Below are 19,295 nucleotides of genomic sequence, written 5' to 3'. Positions count from 1 at the left end.
GGGACACCGAGCCTCAACTGAGATGCTGATGACCGAGAGTCCACCAGGGACACCCAGCCTCAACTGAGATACAGATGACCGAGCGTGCACCTGTTACACTGACCCTCAACTGAGATTCAGCTGACCCAGAATCCACCAGGGACACTGTACCTCAACTGCGATTTAGCAGACCGAGTGTCCACCAAGGACATGTACTAGTGTCATCGCCATGTGGTTATGCGAGCAAATCCCAAACAAGACATGATGCAAAAGTCAATCGCGTAACAAAACAAACGAACTTTAATCTGGAGAAAACAACGCTAATGTGGGATTTGAACTCAAGATCGGTGGATCCTGTTATAAGAAACTAAGAAGCAACTTACGATTCCGTAAATTAGACAACTGTGCAAAATACTTGCTTTGTGAAATGTACCACACCATTCCACCGGTCAGTTAGCAGATGTACTGCAGACGAAATGCAATTATGAAAGGGCTAGCAAGAAAATGGAAAAACAAAATGTAGAGTATCTTCATATCTATGAACATGATTTTAGATGTTTGTATATATAATTGCGCCAAGCTTGATCTTTCTCTGGGTACAGTTGTTTGAAACAGCACTACTCTGAATGCTGCAATTTATATACATATGCAACCGTGACACTATAAACGACAATTGCAATAAAAGACAAAGAAAACCATCTGCATATATATATATTCTACTACTCGATGTTACCTCAGGTACCAACACGCCTAAACTGTTGACGATCAACACGGTTGAGAGCGTCCCTGGGCGAAACAGGATTAGGCCAAATCCAGAATCTACAAATTCAAGTTTAAATGGCGAATCCAATTGCTTCAAGCCTTTACCATTGCTTGCTGCAAACCTTATGTGATACATATATAACAGCAAAATGCAAAGAATGACCTTAATAGCATTTAAGCTTCAATCGTATTGTGTGACCTAGCAGATGTTCCATACCATCAGCTCTGATAACTCGGGGCTGTTATCTTTATTACACCAAAATTACACCACCACCATGTGCAAGGATGTGTCGTGTGTGTACAGGTGATATACGTGCCAACACGTGGAATAGGGAACAAAACGTGACTGGACACGCTATAACCCAGAAGGCACATCCATTCTGACTACCTCACAGAGGACCGTGCACTTATGAACGAAGGAGAGGCCACTAGGAGACCCGACGAGGTGTTGGACCAAACAGGCTTATCAGATAGGCCATGCCTTTGTAACTGCATTATCTTTCCGATAATGGAGAGGCTTTGGATTAGGACGATCTAAAGTGAAACGCATACTTATGCATTAATGCTATGTATGTACAGTCAGCTCTCGTTAATCCGACACTGTTTAATCCGACAATCACATTAATCAGACAAAATATTACGGAACCATTTAAAACAGTGATAACGGATTAACGAGAGTTGACTGTACATACATAGCATTAAGGCATAAGTATTGAAGGCCGATCAGAAACAGAAGGCAGTTACATAAATAGTGAGTGAGTTTAGTTTTATGCCGCACTAAGCAATGTTCCAGCAGTTTGTAAATCGATTCACATAATCCAGTGATCAACAGCATGAACATCGATCTACGCAACAGGGATACGATGACCTGTTACAACCAAGTCAGAGAGCCTGACCACCTGATCCCGTTAGTCGTCTCACGACTGGGTTACTGAAGACCCCCGGGTTTTCACAGAAATAATGGTCCTCAGAAACTGTCAGACATTCAAAGAAAGTGTCAGTCGGGAATGTCACAGTACGAGGTGGGATCTCCCCTCCGTCTTACAATAACAAAAACGTTCTTGCATGGTAAGTTTATCGTCAGTACTTATCTTTGTTCTAATTAACTCTTGGTATTATCATTGTATTTCATGACTGCCTCTTTTGAACTACACTCTTGAATTTTGGGTCTGTATAATCGGACGCTACTTTCGCAAATTATAACCTACTGATTCTCGATGTAACCTGAATTCATGGTGTCAGACAAGTGGCTACAATGCAGGTAACTCAAAAGCTTGCCCTTTCTGTGAACCAGTCGAAGGTTGGTGCATACCAACATTTATTTTGTCTTATTATCATCTCATAACGAACACAACAAGAGGTAGAAGTGGCCAGGAGACATTGCTGCACAGCGATGTCACGTCGCCTCAAAATGTCTGTAGCAACCCGTGAAATATGTAGGCATTATTATGCTTGGAAGTGACCTTGCATTGACATTTCATTGTTAAAGATATTACAGAAATCATCAATTGATATAAATCTCTTAGTTTTTGTTTATGCCATCTGTAATTTGAAGGTCAGAATTTAATATAAATTATGTTCACCCACTATCAACACATCCATATTTGTCATGTAATTCCTGTTATGTCTTTGTCGCTTCTAACAGCAGAAAACTTGACCTGCACAAAGCTATTGGCTGATAAGATAACAAGGTCTGAGTAATACCACAGGCTTACATTCAGGCAGAAGTGTCGGGTGACGTGTATATTCAGGACTTTATCCGATAAAGGTAACAGTTACCATGAATCTTAAATTGCCCGTAATTGAATGTATATAAATCCACCCTATATATGTTTACCGGTTTAACGCCACTTTCCCCACATCTGAATGTTTGGATAAAAGGGATTAGAAGGTCACTGGACTGTGGATGTGGGACTATGGTCTGTTCTTATTAGTGTCACTGGTGAACACTTCAGTAAAAGGGAGCAAAGGCCAATTATAAATTGTGAACTGTTTTAATAGGTCTTGATGTAATAATGAATTTGAAATAAAATCAAATAAACTATTGAGATGCAATCATAGCTTATCGTTTTGACATAAATAGCTCCTCTGAATCACAAATGGTCATTCCAAAATGGCGAATGCTCAGGTGAACTTTAGATACATTGCCAATACTAAAGGTGGTCAGCATTTAATGTTAGATGCTTTTAAATTCAGAGTTAAATCCAGACGTAATATTATCACATACTCGGAATGTTGCAAAAAAGCCGGCACAGCCAGAGTTACCATTCGCGATGGTATTCTAGAGTCACCTCTTCCTTAACACATCACCCTTCCGAGGAGAACAGGATATTAGTCCAAAAGGTCGTGCAGCAGATGAAAGCAGAGTCAGAGCTGACTGCAGAGCTGTACCTTCTTTGAGCTTCGAGGTAAGGCCCTTTGCAAATTATAGCCTTTCATTTATGAATAGAATTTATCATCAGACAGATATGTCAAGATTGTATCCTTTCATTGAGAATCTATTAACACAATTAGTTTCTTTCATGTGCCTACATCTATAAATAAGACCAATCATCATATCAGAAGATTTTAATATTCCTCTTCGTTGTTTCAGCCTTCAACAACCGCGAAGGACATGATATGGCGGCAACCGTCAACACATTCTACAGCCTACAAGCCAGTCTGTACCGCTCCAGTGCCACGAACGTCCCACCTCTTCCGCTGAGACCTTCAGAAATCAACCTCCCACCTCCCGCTGGCACTGCAAACCGAAGAAGCTTGGTCCGGGCCGTCCAAGACAGCTCGAATCTGGGGACAGACTTGCCCCCAAGAGAAGAAAGTATTGCCGCCTTGATGAGAGAATCATAGAAGAGAAGAACTTGCTGATCACTGGTGTAGAGACACCCATCGAATACTTCAACACTGTGATGAATTTTGTTGGTATGAGTACTATCAAACTGTGTATAAATATTTATACTATGTATTTATACTATGTATTGGATTTTGTTGGACTGTAAGTTGTTTACTGTATGTTTAGTGCTATGCGTATCACCTTACTATCAAACTGTATATAAATATTTATACTATTAAATGTCTTACCAAGTGTTACCTTGTTTCTTGCTACAGACTATACCTTAATCCCCCTTTGTTAACCAATTGGTCATGGCCTGGTGGACCCAGACTCTAAACAATAGATGTGGGGAATGTGAGGTGTCCCCATGTTTACTACTAAAGAAACTAAAGGTCTTTGGTCAGCTTGTTCTCTACTTATGAATATTTTGAAGTCTGCTGCTGATATTTAACACGTACTCTTGATTTGTCCAAAATATCGAGAAATACGTACACAGCATTTAAGTAATACTTTATTGGAAAATATAAGTATGTTTAAGTTTATCAAATTGTTAAAATGTGAAAACAGTTTTGAAGTACTGAAAGCTGCAAAGTGTATTTATTATATCTTAAATGAAAGAAACAAAGAATTTTGTAAATCGTTCACACATATCCTCACTCTTGGGGGGCGGTGGGGTAGCCTAGTGGTTAAAGCGTTGGCTCGTCACGCCGAGGACCCGGGTTCGAATCCCCACGTGGGTACATTGTGTGAAGCCCATTTCTGGTGTCCCCCGCCGTGACGTTGCTGGAATATTGCTAAAAGCGGCGTAAAACCAAAACTCACTCACTCACTCACTCACTCTTGGGCTATTATGTTAATAACAATATGATTGCTCTCTTTATATACGTACCTCGCCATTGCACAGGCGAATATTCAGTATATTTATATTGTATTGGTCTTTGACCTAATGAAAAACTTGTCTCAAAGCTCTTGTCTTGATATTTCACAGCCAATAACGATTATAAGCTTGAAATTGAACTAATTATAATGACGTCCTTTCTATCAGTGGACCCGTGAAGGTCCGGGGTAGAATAGCCCTTCAGCAACCCATGCTTGCTATAAAAGGCGACTATGCTTGTCGTAAAAGGCGACTAACGGGATCGGGTGGTCAGGCTCGCTGACTTGGTTGACACATGTCTTCGGTTCCCAATTGCGCAGATCGATGCTCATGCTGTTGATCACTGGATTGTCTGGTCCAGACTCGATTATTTACAGACCGCCGCCATATAGCTGGAATATTGCTGAGTGCGGCGTAAAACTCAACTCACTCACTCACTCTATCAGTGACTGCAAAGGGACACCAAAGCAAATCTACAAATAGTAGATCTGAGTGACTACAGGAGTGAGTAATCATTTGTGTATGAAACAACTATACTGAATATGGGCGATATACATAAAACCCTTTTAAAAAATAACACAAATATCTGCTAAGAAAGTCCATCGTTGTAAGGGCATTTAATAATCATAGAACTAGTGGAGAGTTGACCATCTGTACTCGAAATGGTGAGCGTTTCCTGTCACATTCCTTTTATTCGTCACAGCCACATGCAAATCTAACTCTCGTGTTAACTGCATCAACACGGCCACATATGGTACAAGTCGAATATCTGTAGAACATGTCTGTGGAATGGGTAACAATTCTCAGCCTATTATATGTGTTTCTAGTTTCAAAGGATGTCCAATGCATATGCAAACAAAACAGACCAGGAAGAAGCGGAGCAAAACTGATTAGAATAAAGATACGCAGATCTCACTAGATCGTTATCAATTACAAAATGCCAATCATAGTAGCATGAAACCACGTGCGATTCTAGTTGTCTAAGCAATAGTTTATTTAAATCGTAAATTTGTGTTTAATCGAAGGCTTAAAATTTTATAGTTTTCTACTCATTATCTTGAAGATCATCATGATCTCATTTACATCTCAAACCACAATCTTGAAGAGCATCATTGTATGTGATGTGATGGTCATTGCTTATGATGGTCTACTTTATAGAAAATGAAATTCACTTCGTGTTCGTCTGTCCATTTTATAGTGACCTTCGAAAGAAATATATAGATGATTATTAGATAGGGATGCCGACTATATTTTAACGACTAAGAACCAATCCCATATATTAATTAAAATCTTTCACTATATATTAAACATGCACTAGTTACAAGAAATGAACTGTTTAAAGAATGTGTTACGTCCTTTGTGTAACAGTATGATATGTACATACTCTCTTGTATATGGGCCGGGAGCCTTTTGTACAATAAACCTTTTGACTTTGTATCTAATGGCCACACCCTAGATAAAAGCTATCAAGTCCTTTCTTCCACTGTCGTGTTATTGATGTGAATCATTGTCTTTTTCGCTACACTCACTGCTCTTGCATCACACTGCCTCTGAACTTTTACTGCCACATGGTTTCGCCCTGCCATAGTGATACCTTTGTCTTAATTTATGACAAGAGTCAAGATTAGATTAAAATGATTAATTACAGCTCATTTTGGTGTTGTTTTTTGGTTTCAAACACAGTTCTCTTGTGGCCTTATTCCCGGTTAACTGTGTAGTTTCAGCTTGGGAATTAGCACTTAATATGACTGATGATAATATAACAAGACCTATCACCTTTGAAAATGAAAAGAACCTTTTATTACACTAACTCGATATGTTGCTTAAATATGAACATATAGTTACACCTTAATGAAAGCATGATTTATTCTCATTATCCCCTTCGAATTAGAGAGGATGTGTTTTGTCATGACTATCGCTCAGTTTCACCACCGTACTTGTTATTTTGTTATCATTATCATTGTACGTGTTTCAGGCTCCCCCCATATGATGTTCCAGATAAAGACTGCCTGGGTCTTCGTATTCATCTTTTGGATGTTTGACGGTAAGTGGGGTCTATCAGATGCGATACCATGAAAAACCTATGGTTGTTTAGTTCGGGCCTGGAAAAAGTGAATTTGGTCTAGCTACTACTCAGATTAAAATCATTTCTTTCCAGAAAGCAAGGGATTATTATGAACTATAACCGAAGTGCATATTCACACAGACATACTTCATCTTTCTTATTTGCTCTTTCATGAGTACATTAAGACACATCCAGTAGACTTAAGCAAAGGCTTCAGTAAAAGAATACCAAGTCTGGTTTTTGCATTGAGCAATGGAAATGCCCCTGCTTTACCACTAAAGCTTCCTTAAGTATAATTCATTACCTGATGGCAATTGTCAAGGGATCAAGGTTACTGAAAATACTACCAAAGGAAATATTCGATATAATGTTGTACCTGTATAATACATTAGACCAGTTGCAGTCTCCACCTTGCTTACAAAATGTAGGAGATAGGTCTACCAGGGGTAAGACGTATTTGGTATGTTTTGAAACCTTGGAATCTCTGCTTTTCCAGAACCAATGAACGCGTTGGGGCGTTTCCATAGTTCCCATGCTATTTTGAAAAGAGCACTAAAGCTACACGTGAAAGCACAAATCTTCAATACGAATAGATATATTCTTTGAGAATGTTTACAAGTACAAACCCATAGGTGCTCCATTGAACTATGTAAAACAAGATGGACAAAGTCAAAGATCAAGGTCGCATGTGTCTAGTACCATAAGGAACGTCACATATTCTACTTTGTGAAAATATGTCGGGACAGCAAATATTATGACACATTAAGATTTATAGTATTTCCATGATTACCCTGCACTTTCATTTGTATCACAGAAATGCAGGATATCGTTGCGTTTCAGGGGTTTTCACGTATGCTCGTGTTATCTTGCACTCTGCATCAAGATTAAACTTAAAGTTTAAAGGTCAAGGTCATATTCAGAAGATATCTGAACTACCTTTGGATATTTGAAAATGTGTGAAGCCCATTTCTGGTACCCACAACGTGATATTGATGAACATTGAATAAACCAAGGATAAGCCCAGCATTTTTGGTATAAGTCCACAGATGTCTACGTAACAAAATCCAGTATTGCAAAGATGACATTTGATATAGGATGTGCTGTTTAGGCACTTCTATTGTCACGCGCATTCGTTCCATTGTTTTGTGCTGTATAACATTTTAACCTTTTAATGTATACGACCTGTGAAGATCCGGGGTAGAATAGGTCATCAGCTACCCATGTGCTTGCTATAAAAGGCGACTATGCTTGTCGTAAGAGGCGACTAAAGGGATCGGGTGGTCAGGCTCGCTGACTTGGTTGACACATGTCATCGGTTCCCAATTGCGCAGATCGATGCTCATGCTGGATTGTCTGGTCCAGACTCGATTATTTACAGATCGCCGCCATATAGCTGGAATATTGCTGAGTGCAGCGTAAAATTAAACTCACTAACTCACTTTAATGTATACAATTTTGTTTTTAATTGTTGGGGCGATGTCGGTATATCTCCATGGTATGACAATTTGATATCCAAATATAACATCCAAACAATAAATTGATCATGATACAACAAACACAATCAATAAGGCTCAAAAGTAATATGACATAAGTTTCAGAAATGACGTTGAATAAAGTGGAAAGAACGTTTAATTAATTCTGAAACTAGGAACTACAACACTTTAACGATGAACTAGCCAAAGGCAAGAGTCTTATTAGGCAACGGGTACGTCATTCCTTTCAGTCAAAGTACATGTATAGTAACAGCTCTCAAACACCTTAGTAAAGAGAAGAAAGATATGATATCGATTTGTTGACATTGAAAATGAATTATAGTGTCTTCTTTCTTTGTCAATTATATATTCATAACATGATTCTCTAACACATGTTATCATACTTTCATTATGTAACCAGATTACCAAGGCATTCACTCCTATCATCTCAACCATACAGCATGCAGATACTTTCCCTTTATTATCGAGTCCCCACTTTGTCCTGGGAATGGTCACCTCGCTCCTGTAGAGCTGATATTTGGAGACTCATCTGTTGGTACTTGTCACCAAGATGCTGATACAGGAATACAAGGACCACTTCGAGACAGTGAGCGGAACAGTGAATGTTGTCATGTACACAACAATGATCACGTTGACAGATTTTGTTTACCATTTATGAAGGGAAACGTCACTGGTAAATACAACGATCTCCTTGGACAGTGTAGCCGGGGAAGCAAGTGTGATTTGGGAACTGTGAACCACCATTTTGACGACACTTTCCGAACAAACGATTACATGTCCTTGGAATACGACTGTGTTGATGGTAATTTGAGCTTGAACATTTCTTCTCGTTTTCTACTTATTTCTATTCCGAAACACAGTACCTGGTAACTGCTGTACTCATACCTATTTTAGTCATATTGTTTTATAGAAAGTATAGTAGACTGAATTGTAGCAACTGGGAAATATCTTAACCTTTAATTTCTTGTTTAGATATGTGGTCAAACAATTATTTCTTGACATTGTCACATCCGATAACTCAACAGATCAGAAAAAACCCTGTGTACTGTTTTACTCATATCGCGGTAATTAATTTCTATCTTTTAAGTCTTTTTTTTTGTCACAGACAATGACACTTTGCATGTGAAGTCTAACTCTTCCCTGTCTGGAGAGACAGTGTACCTGATCAGTGAGGTTACAGATGGGAGTGCAACAGGGGATACTTGTGTCGTCTATGCTGCAGACTGTGATGCTGGGGTTGACGTGCTTGTCGTTGACAGTGTTCAAGATAAGTATAGTCCGTACTGCAAAATAGCCTTTATGAATGAGACTTCCACGCTCAAAGAATTTGATTGTGCACGGAATACAGTTGTGAAGGATTGTAACAACATCCTATACAGCACGAACGACAATCATGTTCGTATGAATCTGACAATGACGTTTACTCCCGATCGCACACAGAAACAGTTTTTCTGGATGAAAATCAAAGGTAACATAAGCACCCTTCACATATTAATTGCTGTTACATAGGTATAATGAGCAGTAGAACAGAACTGCTACAGAAATCATTTGAGTACGAAGCGCACGATATACCTCTCTCTCCGGAGGATCCTTTTTGGTATGGCTGCAATAGGTATTACAATACACCTTTAATGTATCTGTTCTTGAGAGATCACATTAACTTTCTTTTCACGGATTTCCTAAATTATATTTGTTTGGTTGGTTGGCTGGTTGGTTGCAATTGGTTGGCAGATTGGTTGGTTGGTTGGCTGGCTGGCTGGCTAGCTGGCTGGAGGTATTTATTGGTGGGTGGATGGATGAGGATAGTTCTTAGATGACGTTTTTGACACGAGATTGATTACTCGTTCTGTATTCCGAACTGAACTGAAGGTTTCATATACTTGTACGATTTGATTGAAGTGTGTGTCCTATAATCAGTCATTTTATTACTTGCTTAAGACGCTCTGTTGTCTTACATAATGATCCGATGCTGGTGTCTTTGGTCTATACTACCTAAATAACCCAGGAACTTACACTTTTATTGAAAAGGTGCAATGGTATTAAATGTCTGTAAAATCAGTTCCAGGCGTGTCTATAAATATCTTGTTGCGGGACTTATGTACAACACCTTGACAGCATAAATTGTGAATGGTTGCGCATGGATTTGCCAGCCTATCCAGTCTGACCCGAGTATCCTCTCCATATGGGAACGTCTTGTCTGAGATAATCGGTGATGACATTAGCACCATATCTGGTCTAGTATTGTCTTAGTGGAATTTCGATTTTCTGCCGATGAGTCCAGTGAATGGATCCACGACAGGACATCAACACAAGACCATATGTCCATTCACAAACACCAAATCAGTTGGACTCCCACTGTCAGGTGTGACATTTCTGCCCACACCATGACGCCACTTCTTCCACGCCAATTCTCTCTTTACCAATAATTTGTGTCTTTTCATTGACATGCTGTCTCGAAAGGAGAGAACACTTTAAGTGTTTATTAACTCAGGTACATTCATGATTGCAAGTTCTCCGAACAGTTTGTTTTCTCTGTGCATGTGTGTTCTGTACTGTTCATGAACCATTGGATATTTCACTGTGATTAAATTCTTCCTTCAGATTGCACTCTTTCCTTCCGAAACGTCAGTTATTTTGTAGTCAATAGATTCAATAGCCAGGTGCAAAGTCTTTTGCAGCAACAAGCGGCAATGTGACTGTATCTTGTGGAACAAAACAACCGACACATGTAGCTTCCTGTACGACAACTAGTACAACTACAACTACAACTACTACAACTACTACTACAACTACAACCACAACTACATCTCCAACTTCAACTGCAACGACAACTACAACCACAACTTCATCTCCAACTTCAACTACAACGACAACGACAACTACAACCACAACTTCATCTCCAGCTTCAACTGCAACTACAACGACAACGACCGCAACAAACAGAGGTTATAATACAATTTTATAATAATTGTGAATACCTTTGTAAGTTTGTGGTTCAGGATCTGTTGTCGAGATAAGACAATAAAATACGAAAATATAATTCTGACATACACGTCGAGAGGGAGAAAAACATATTCAACATACTTTATGTAGATAGGGTTGATTTCAGTTTTTCATCCATCAACTTTGTCGAGCAGCATCCCAGCAGCTACAATCTATGTTGTCCACGTTTCGTACCGTTTGAAGAACAATTGAGTCTAACCTTTCAACAAAGATATCCAACAGCTTTCATTCGACACTGAACTAGGCGTAATAAAGCTTATTGAAACCGTCTCTTCTGTGGCTATGGGCATTCAGACAAAACACAATCCAAAGTATATTATAACATGACAGATGTCAAGCAATGTTTTGCTCCAGCTTTCGGTGTCTATCAAGAATGCAGCTTCAAACAACATTTAACGTGCGTTTTACACCTCTCCATGCATAATATACTTACCAATGCTTTCCATATATGTTGTAAAAGACAGTTGGTGTTCATTTCCAAATTCGACGCATCAGTAACAAAGCATTTGTCTATTCAATTCACTTTCGTATCAGTTTTGTTTCGGTGAACTCATGACTTGACTTTGCGTGTGTCTGTGATCAGTGCCACCTGCGAGGCTGTATACACTCACCCCTCACAAACACCTGATGTTAAAGACATTTGACAGACGCATGCTCCTGATGCAGTTGGAATCGTTTAGTTGTCTCAGCTTTGAGCAGAGATTTCTAATAAATATCAGAAAGGTTTTCGCTTTTATTTATTGACACCTTTCTGTTGATGTAATTTTTTTTTACAGAAATCAACGTTTCTGAAGCATTAACTCAGTCAACAGGAGATCACACTACAGACGGTAATACGAAAATTACAGACTTATTTCTTAAAGCTATCGAATTGAGCTTCAGTACAGTCATGGAGAATCAAAACCATGTAAAAGTGTCCCCTAATGTTGGTATTACTATTTGTCCATATTTACACAGGTCGCTGACAATTGTGGACATGTTTCTGAAATATGTCGTGCTCTTTGATACAACATAAATTGTTTTGAAATGTGCATAGTGTAAGTACTCCATTCCCGCTAATTGTACGGCTTTTGGTAACGGTCTACTTTACACAATATATAATTGGAGGTTCAAGCTTAAATTAAGCCACTGCTCTCCTAAAATATATTAATATAATACTACACAGAACTGAACTAGTTATGTGTTAACGGATGTTTTACCTCTTCCTATAAACAATAATACTGCGAGAAATACATATATTTTACTTAAAATTCATTCCTGGCAATCAAATATGCACACAAATGTGAAACCCAGCACAGAGTTAAAATACACTATTAATATACGACTATAAAGTCACAGATAGGAACAACGTACTCTGGAAAGAAATCAACTAAATCAACAGGCACGCTAAAATATTTTGAGGATAAGTTTGAAAATAAAGCTTTGGTTATGGGACAAAAGAACATTGTCTTAAGTGTATTAATACTTTTAAAATTGATTTACGAGTGATTCATGTACATTTTTTAACTATAAAAGGAGAAATCTGGATGATAACAGTTATAAGGAATACTCGTTCGCTGTCGTACCAGCGTTATATCTGTGATCTATTCCACACAATATAGTAAGTGCTATTTACGTTTTATAATACAAAATACAATGCTGAAATTATTGCATTATTTTTTCAGATCCGGAAAAGGACAATTCGTCTTGTAAGTAATCATTTTGATGACTATGCTAAACATTAACCTATAAATGGTTATATTAGGGAAGTGGTGTGTGTGTAAAACTCCCATTTACTATTTGTTGCAGTGGAAAAAGTGATTGGTGGCGGCATTGCAGGAGTGGCGGTCACAATTGTGGTTATAATTGTAACCATCGCGGTATGCAGGCGAAGACGACGACGGAATCGGTAAGATGCACAGTACCAATGAACAGGGTTCTATGAAGACTATCGGTTGGGTTAGTTGTATGTACAATCTGAGTGATGAGAACAATGTAATAAATGAATTTAAGAAACTGTGTTACGATTTATGCATTGAGGCACCGATCTATTTTCCCTTCCAGCAACAACACGGACATAACTGCACAGATCAAGACGACGGAAACAATCAAGCTCGGAAATCACGTTTAGAACGAACCACTGAGGAATATCTTTGATTCAAATGAAACGTCTACCACCGTATTCACGTTACGACAGAGGTGGATGACACATGCCTGGTGTGGAATTATAATGTTGGGATGCGCTAGCTGTACACCAACTCTCTTAATGACACACATTGGCACAGTGATATATCATGTCGCCCGTGATTCTGTAATTAACACTGAATACATATTAATCAAGGACACCTATATGTGCCCATATACTCTCCAAACTGTACCTGGATCTGTTGACTTTCTTTTCTCAGTAATTATCTATTTGCTTCCTTTTAAAGTGTTCCTGCGTCACTTGTTTTTCAGTGTTTTTTGTTTTGTTTTATTTGGGATTAATTTACCAGTTGTGTAGGCACATGCATGTGCGGGTTCTAACACTGGTATTTAACTGCTAATTATGTTAAAGTTCTTTATCCATGTATCACATCCTTTATTGTACTCTTGTACAGTTTCTAAATATCTCACAAAGAAACTGTATATCTGTTTTCAAGCGCCTTTAGAATACTAACATGTGCTGGGTCTTCATTTGCGAGTGTTGTAAAGTTATTGAAACGATACTTATGAAGGAACGGTGCACAGCGAGATGGCATATGTTATCATATGTTCCCAGCTTTCTTTGTCACAGTGTCAAAAAACACAGTGTCTTCAGGGTAGTTCAACTAAGAATAGATGTAGCTACAAATATGTTATATGGAACCTTGACAAATGTGGTTTGGGCTAAAGTTCATACAATACAGTACGGGCATGTCACATGGTAGAGCATCTGACTACCTCACTAAGATTATCAGTGACTACATATTTTCTTGTTGCCAAATGTGGTTTCGGCGTTTATCAGTTTCATTGTATTTCATTTGTTTTTTTCTTTTAGCCAGATTGATGTTACAACGTTAACCTGTCATTATAACTGCAGACTTTGACAACGCAAAATGTGATTTCGTTACTTGTGAGGTATTTTTGTATTTTGTGGATGAGGTGCCTTTTGTATGAACGTTTGAGATCCGTGTGAAGATCCGGGTTGGAATGGGTCTTCGGTAACCCATGCTTCTTGTAAGAGGCGACTAACTCGCTGACTTGGTTGACACATGTCATCGTATCCCAATTGAGTAAGTCTATGTTCATGATGTTGATCACTGGGTTGTCTGGTTCAGACTCGATTATGTACAGACCGTCGCCAAGTACCTGGACTACTGTTGAGTTTGAATATAAACAGCAACAAACCAGCCTTATTTTACTTTAAGAAAGGAGATTTAAACACCCCTACAGCACTACCCTCTGATTCCGCCATGTTGCTGTCTGGTTTTATATATCCAACATATTTATCGTACATATAGTTTTCAAGAAGTTCTATCGCTCCTTCGCAGAGTTCATCAAAACATAACTGTTAAAATGTCATCATAGTAAATAGTAATAAGACGTCATAGTTAATACAATGTGAGACAAAGTATACTATGTGCATTGACAAGTAATTAGCTTCAGTTTTGACACGTGCCTTGGATATCATCATATTACTATTATGCGTACACGGATTTAGGTTGAGTTAAAATAGGTTTATGTATGTTCTCTCTCGTGGCTTTGTCATGGACTCTTGCAATATGACGAGCATGCATGAATCACTGTTATTTATGATTTATTATTATAGCTTGAGACCAGGCATTTCCCCAGAGAAGAGCTAGGCTGAATAGCAACCCGAAATCCACTTGAATTCATCACCTTTATTCGTGGTACAAGTCACAGTTACATTGCTGACATACATATATGGTTGATGGTACATTATGGACTTGTGACCATTGGACTTGGTGGTGATGGACGTGAAATAGGGTAAATAGCTGTAACAAATAGGAGGATCATAAGTCCTTATAAACAATGAAATTTAGTCCACAAAATGTATAACAAACATCTCCCTCTAACTTTTAGGTCCATCCATGAATACATGTATTTTGAACTTATGTTAAAGCAATGTACCAATAAACAAAATTATACAAGCCAGTGTTCCAACCTACTTTCATGAACACGTTAATATAAGAAACACATCAAGAAATTTCAAGTAAGTACCCCATGATTATCGACCAAATTGTTATGGTGAACATAACTTTCAGAAATGAAATACCAACATGATTTCCATAAATTTTAGGAAATTCCATAACGAAAATAAATTCAAAAAGTAATGGTTTTATCCATATGAAACAGGAAAAACAATACCAGGGCCTAGATTTTCGAAGCTCTCTTAGCGCTAAGATAGTCGTAAGTTGATGCTAATGTATGGCACTTACGTACGACTATCTTAGCGCTAAGAGAGCTTCGAAAATCTAGGCCCTGGTGATACAATTACAATGCTTAGAATATACCTGCAGCATGAAATAAAGAATACATACACTTTGGTGATTTACTTCGGTCCTATATATGAAGAGGAGCAATATATCAATATTGAGTTCAGCGTGATGCTGCCAGCCCGACTGAATTACGGCTATCCCTGTTCAAAATGACGGACAGAAACTGTCGCTTACTACCAACGTGCACGTGCAGATTGTGCGCAAACCGAAACCAGGTATTGGCACAGGTTTGACAAACCGGTTACGGTCCTAAGAGAAACATACATAAAGGTTTTACTGTCGCTTGTGACAGCACCGTTGCGATATATGTCCCAAACACATGCAAGACTTGTCAAGATAAGGGAGCGTATGTAACAGGTGGAAATAGCACATTGTATCGGACATTTGTTTGGTCACTAATCCATCTCATCCATAAATCTGTCTCAAGCCTTACAAAGGCCCTGTCTGCGGTTACTGTGACTTTTGGAGGAGGATTAGTATGACGCACCTTGAAAGGACGTGCTCGATTGCACATCCAAATGCAAATGTTGACAGTAAATGATGGAGCTGCACACTTCTCTAAAGAACAATAATGCATTTCTCACAATAATACTAACTATCAGCCCTCAGAGAAGCTACTATATATTAATTCCAGAATATTACGTATGTAGATTGCAAGTTTAAATTAAAAAAGTGCGAATGCATTATACATCGACTCTCGCGCCCTCTACCGGCCAAACATTATTTCAAGCGAATCCCATAGAGTTGGAGCGCCCTTTACGATCTTTCCTATGCACACCGCGTGCGACAGTTTTCGATGTACGGAGCAATTGTTTACTTTCCATATATGTCCAGTGTTCTCTGTTTGGAAGCTGTTCGCCTCGAAGTTTCAACTGTCGATTTCAGGCAAGTCGTAATGGATAGTAAGTCTTTTATTGCATCAATAGGAACCGACAGCAAGTACTTTAGCCCCAATAGGTCCCATATAATACTGGTCACAATATTTGTCACAATACAAAACATGTATGACATTGTGCCTTTAAGATGAAATATATTGGAAGCTTGACCATTGGAAGCTGGCGTGACCATTCGTGTCACATAGCCTTTAGCAAGCGTCACTGTAGCCATAGATCGAAACATGATTGCGTTGAAACAATTTCACTGCCCCGCTAATTTCAAATTCGTAAAGGGAATCAGTGGCTGGAAATTATTGAATGAGATCAGATCAATAATTAATCATCCCGAACCGATTCCTTCGTTTATTCAAAACAAAGCAATATATGACTGCTTAAATTAGAGCTTTCGAAATTAGACTTTTTCATTTTTACTTCCTTCTCGTATATGTGTATGAAAACAGGGCGTTCAATGAAGAAGTATATTAAGCAGCAAAAGAAACGTCAGTTTGGAAAATTCCTTCTCAGAAACGGATAACTATAAACTCATTTAATGTTTTGATGCATATTATTGACAACATCTCCTACTTTACCTGAGCAAATAAATTCCTTCCCAAACTCAGAATGAAACCCAGGAAATGGTCTTAAAAACGCAACCTGATCTCAGAGATGGTACGGTGTTCTCCATGTTTTTCATGCACTCATGCTGCACGTGCTGTTCACAAGGACAGTGTACATTATCTTGACACATCAATTAATAACTCAGCACAATTCCAAGACAAAACGGAAACGTTTGCAGTCCATTCAGACTGTTGACTTCAGTATCTAGTGTGACCACCACGAGCGGCAATAAATGCAGCACATCGTCTATGCACGGAGTGCACCAATCGATTGATGAAGGCCACTGACACCTGGAACCACACTCTGAGAAATGCCTGGCGCAATAAACCGGCTGTGTTCGGCCTTGGTATGACATTATTCAGTCTCCTCTGAATTTCATCTCAAAGATGTTCAACTCGGTTTAAATCAGGACTAAGGGCTGGCCACTGCATAATGTTGACACCGTTCTGTTGTAGGAAGTCCGGTGTAGCTCTGGCAGTATGGGCCCGGGCGTTATCATGCTGGAAAATGTTGTTCCGGTGACGTGCCAAATGTGGTATGACGTGGGGTCTGAGAGCTTGGTCGATGTAGCGCACCGCTGTGATGCCGCCTCCTCTCCCTGGACCAAGGTTCTGGAACACCACAGGACCCACTCTCTGGTCCAGGCCTATTCCACCCCATACCATGATGCTTGCACCTCCCCATGAGTCTCTTTCCATAACACATTGGTCTGAGTAACGCTGGCCACGTCGTCGCCATATGCTTGTTCTGTCATCTGCAGTTGATACGCAGTTACCGACTCTCATCTGTGAACAGAACAGTTCTCCATTGCCTGTATCGCCTGTTGTCGGGCAAACTGTAGACGTTCACGCCGATAACGAGGGGTGAGGATAGGTCCACGGTAATGTCTACGGCAATGGAAGTTCCCGCTGATGATTATGTTATATTACATGGATATGTAACTATTGTCTGTTTGTAGTGAACACGTACCGATGAATTTCACTTTGCACAAAAAAGTAATTTAAATCGATTAAATTGAAATTAAGGTTGGGAATTCTCACAATTTCACCTTGCCAATTGAACATTTCAATCTCAGCATTTTATTCAACTTAGGATAAAAGTTGTTTAATAAACGATCATAGTTTCCAATCGCTATTATTGTTTTTGGTTTTTTATCCTAGATAAACCTTTATCCTAAGTTGAATAAAATTCTGAGAATTAAATGTTCAATTGGCAAGGTAAAGTTATGAGGATTCGCAATTTTAATTTCACATAATTTCATTTACATTTTTGCTTAAAGTGAAATTCATCAGTACGTTTTCACTGCAAACAGACTATAAAACCATTACATTTTCAAATAAAATACCGTGAATTTACGACGCATGAGACATTATGAATTTACTTTGTAAATTTGAAATCGTAAACTACACAGCGTCTTAAATGAAACAAAATAACTTAAAACTTGAGGTCTAACACGTAAAATCAGAAATATTGTCTGTTCTCTGAGTACACACTTGTACATGCATTTGTGTTAATAAAAGGTTCACTGTTGTGAAAATATCACTGTATATAAATATTAATGTCATTCTAAATTACATATCACTACTAGATCTAGCCGACGTGTCAAGGATACGAACCTGGTGTACACAATAGGATGCCATTACACATGATAGCGTGAACACAGGACGAGTTTCTTCCCCTTATCTACTGGATACTTGATAAGCTGTTGTGTCTGACGGGTGAGAAAAACAGAAATGGCACAACCGATCAACAAACAAATCAACGCACTATTACTTTAATAGACGTATGTAGTAACAATAATCAGTGTTTTAAATCATGGCGAGCGGTTGGTCTTGGTATTCATGGTAGTATCACAGACACACAACACACACACACACACACACACACACACACACACACACACACACACACACACACACGCCTCCATGCCATCCCTGAGTGAGTGAGAGTGATGTGATCTGTTCCCAGTAATTTTATCTAGTGCCAGTAATTTGTTCATTCTCTAGCGACCATATTTCCAGGCTAAATTCTTATCCCGTGTGACACTAAGAACAATATTGTGCCCATTATATAGCGCCGAACTCCACGCACTTGTATAGATAATTATATAAAATGTTCTGACACGCCACACACATGTGTAGATAATCATATATATTATGCTCTGACACGTCACACACATGCATAGATGATTATATAATTTTTGCTCTGCCACGCCACATACATGTATAGATGATCATATATAATGCTCTGACACGCCACACACATGCATAGATGCTAATATATAAGGCTCTGACATGCCAAACACATGTATAGATGATCACATATAATCCTCT

The 19,295-nt window shown here is 38.8% G+C and overlaps 1 protein-coding gene across 2 annotated transcripts; it reads left to right on the top strand.

The window, feature by feature from the left end:
- Positions 1-1,251: 1,251 nt before the first annotated feature.
- Positions 1,252-13,433, top strand: LOC124280607 (cell wall integrity and stress response component 4-like). 2 transcript variants are annotated; one of them, XM_046716589.1, is made up of 10 exons: positions 1,252-1,809; positions 2,387-2,509; positions 6,424-6,492; positions 8,407-8,808; positions 9,112-9,474; positions 10,685-10,951; positions 11,786-11,839; positions 12,674-12,697; positions 12,798-12,897; positions 13,053-13,433. In XM_046716589.1, exons 3-10 carry the CDS (start codon positions 6,435-6,437, stop codon positions 13,117-13,119), a joined length of 1,335 nt encoding a protein of 444 aa, XP_046572545.1. In that variant the 5' UTR covers positions 1,252-1,809; positions 2,387-2,509; positions 6,424-6,434; the 3' UTR covers positions 13,120-13,433. The 2 variants fall into 2 exon arrangements, with proteins under 2 accessions (XP_046572545.1, XP_046572544.1); XM_046716588.1 differs by lacking the exon at positions 2,387-2,509.
- The last annotated feature ends 5,862 nt before the right edge of the window (positions 13,434-19,295 follow it).

This window comes from Haliotis rubra, unplaced genomic scaffold (genome assembly GCF_003918875.1).
Source record: "Haliotis rubra isolate DU_JTF1 unplaced genomic scaffold, ASM391887v1 Scf27, whole genome shotgun sequence".
Taxonomy (NCBI): Eukaryota; Metazoa; Mollusca; class Gastropoda; order Lepetellida; family Haliotidae; genus Haliotis; species Haliotis rubra.
This window is presented reverse-complemented; position numbering and strand designations above follow the sequence as displayed.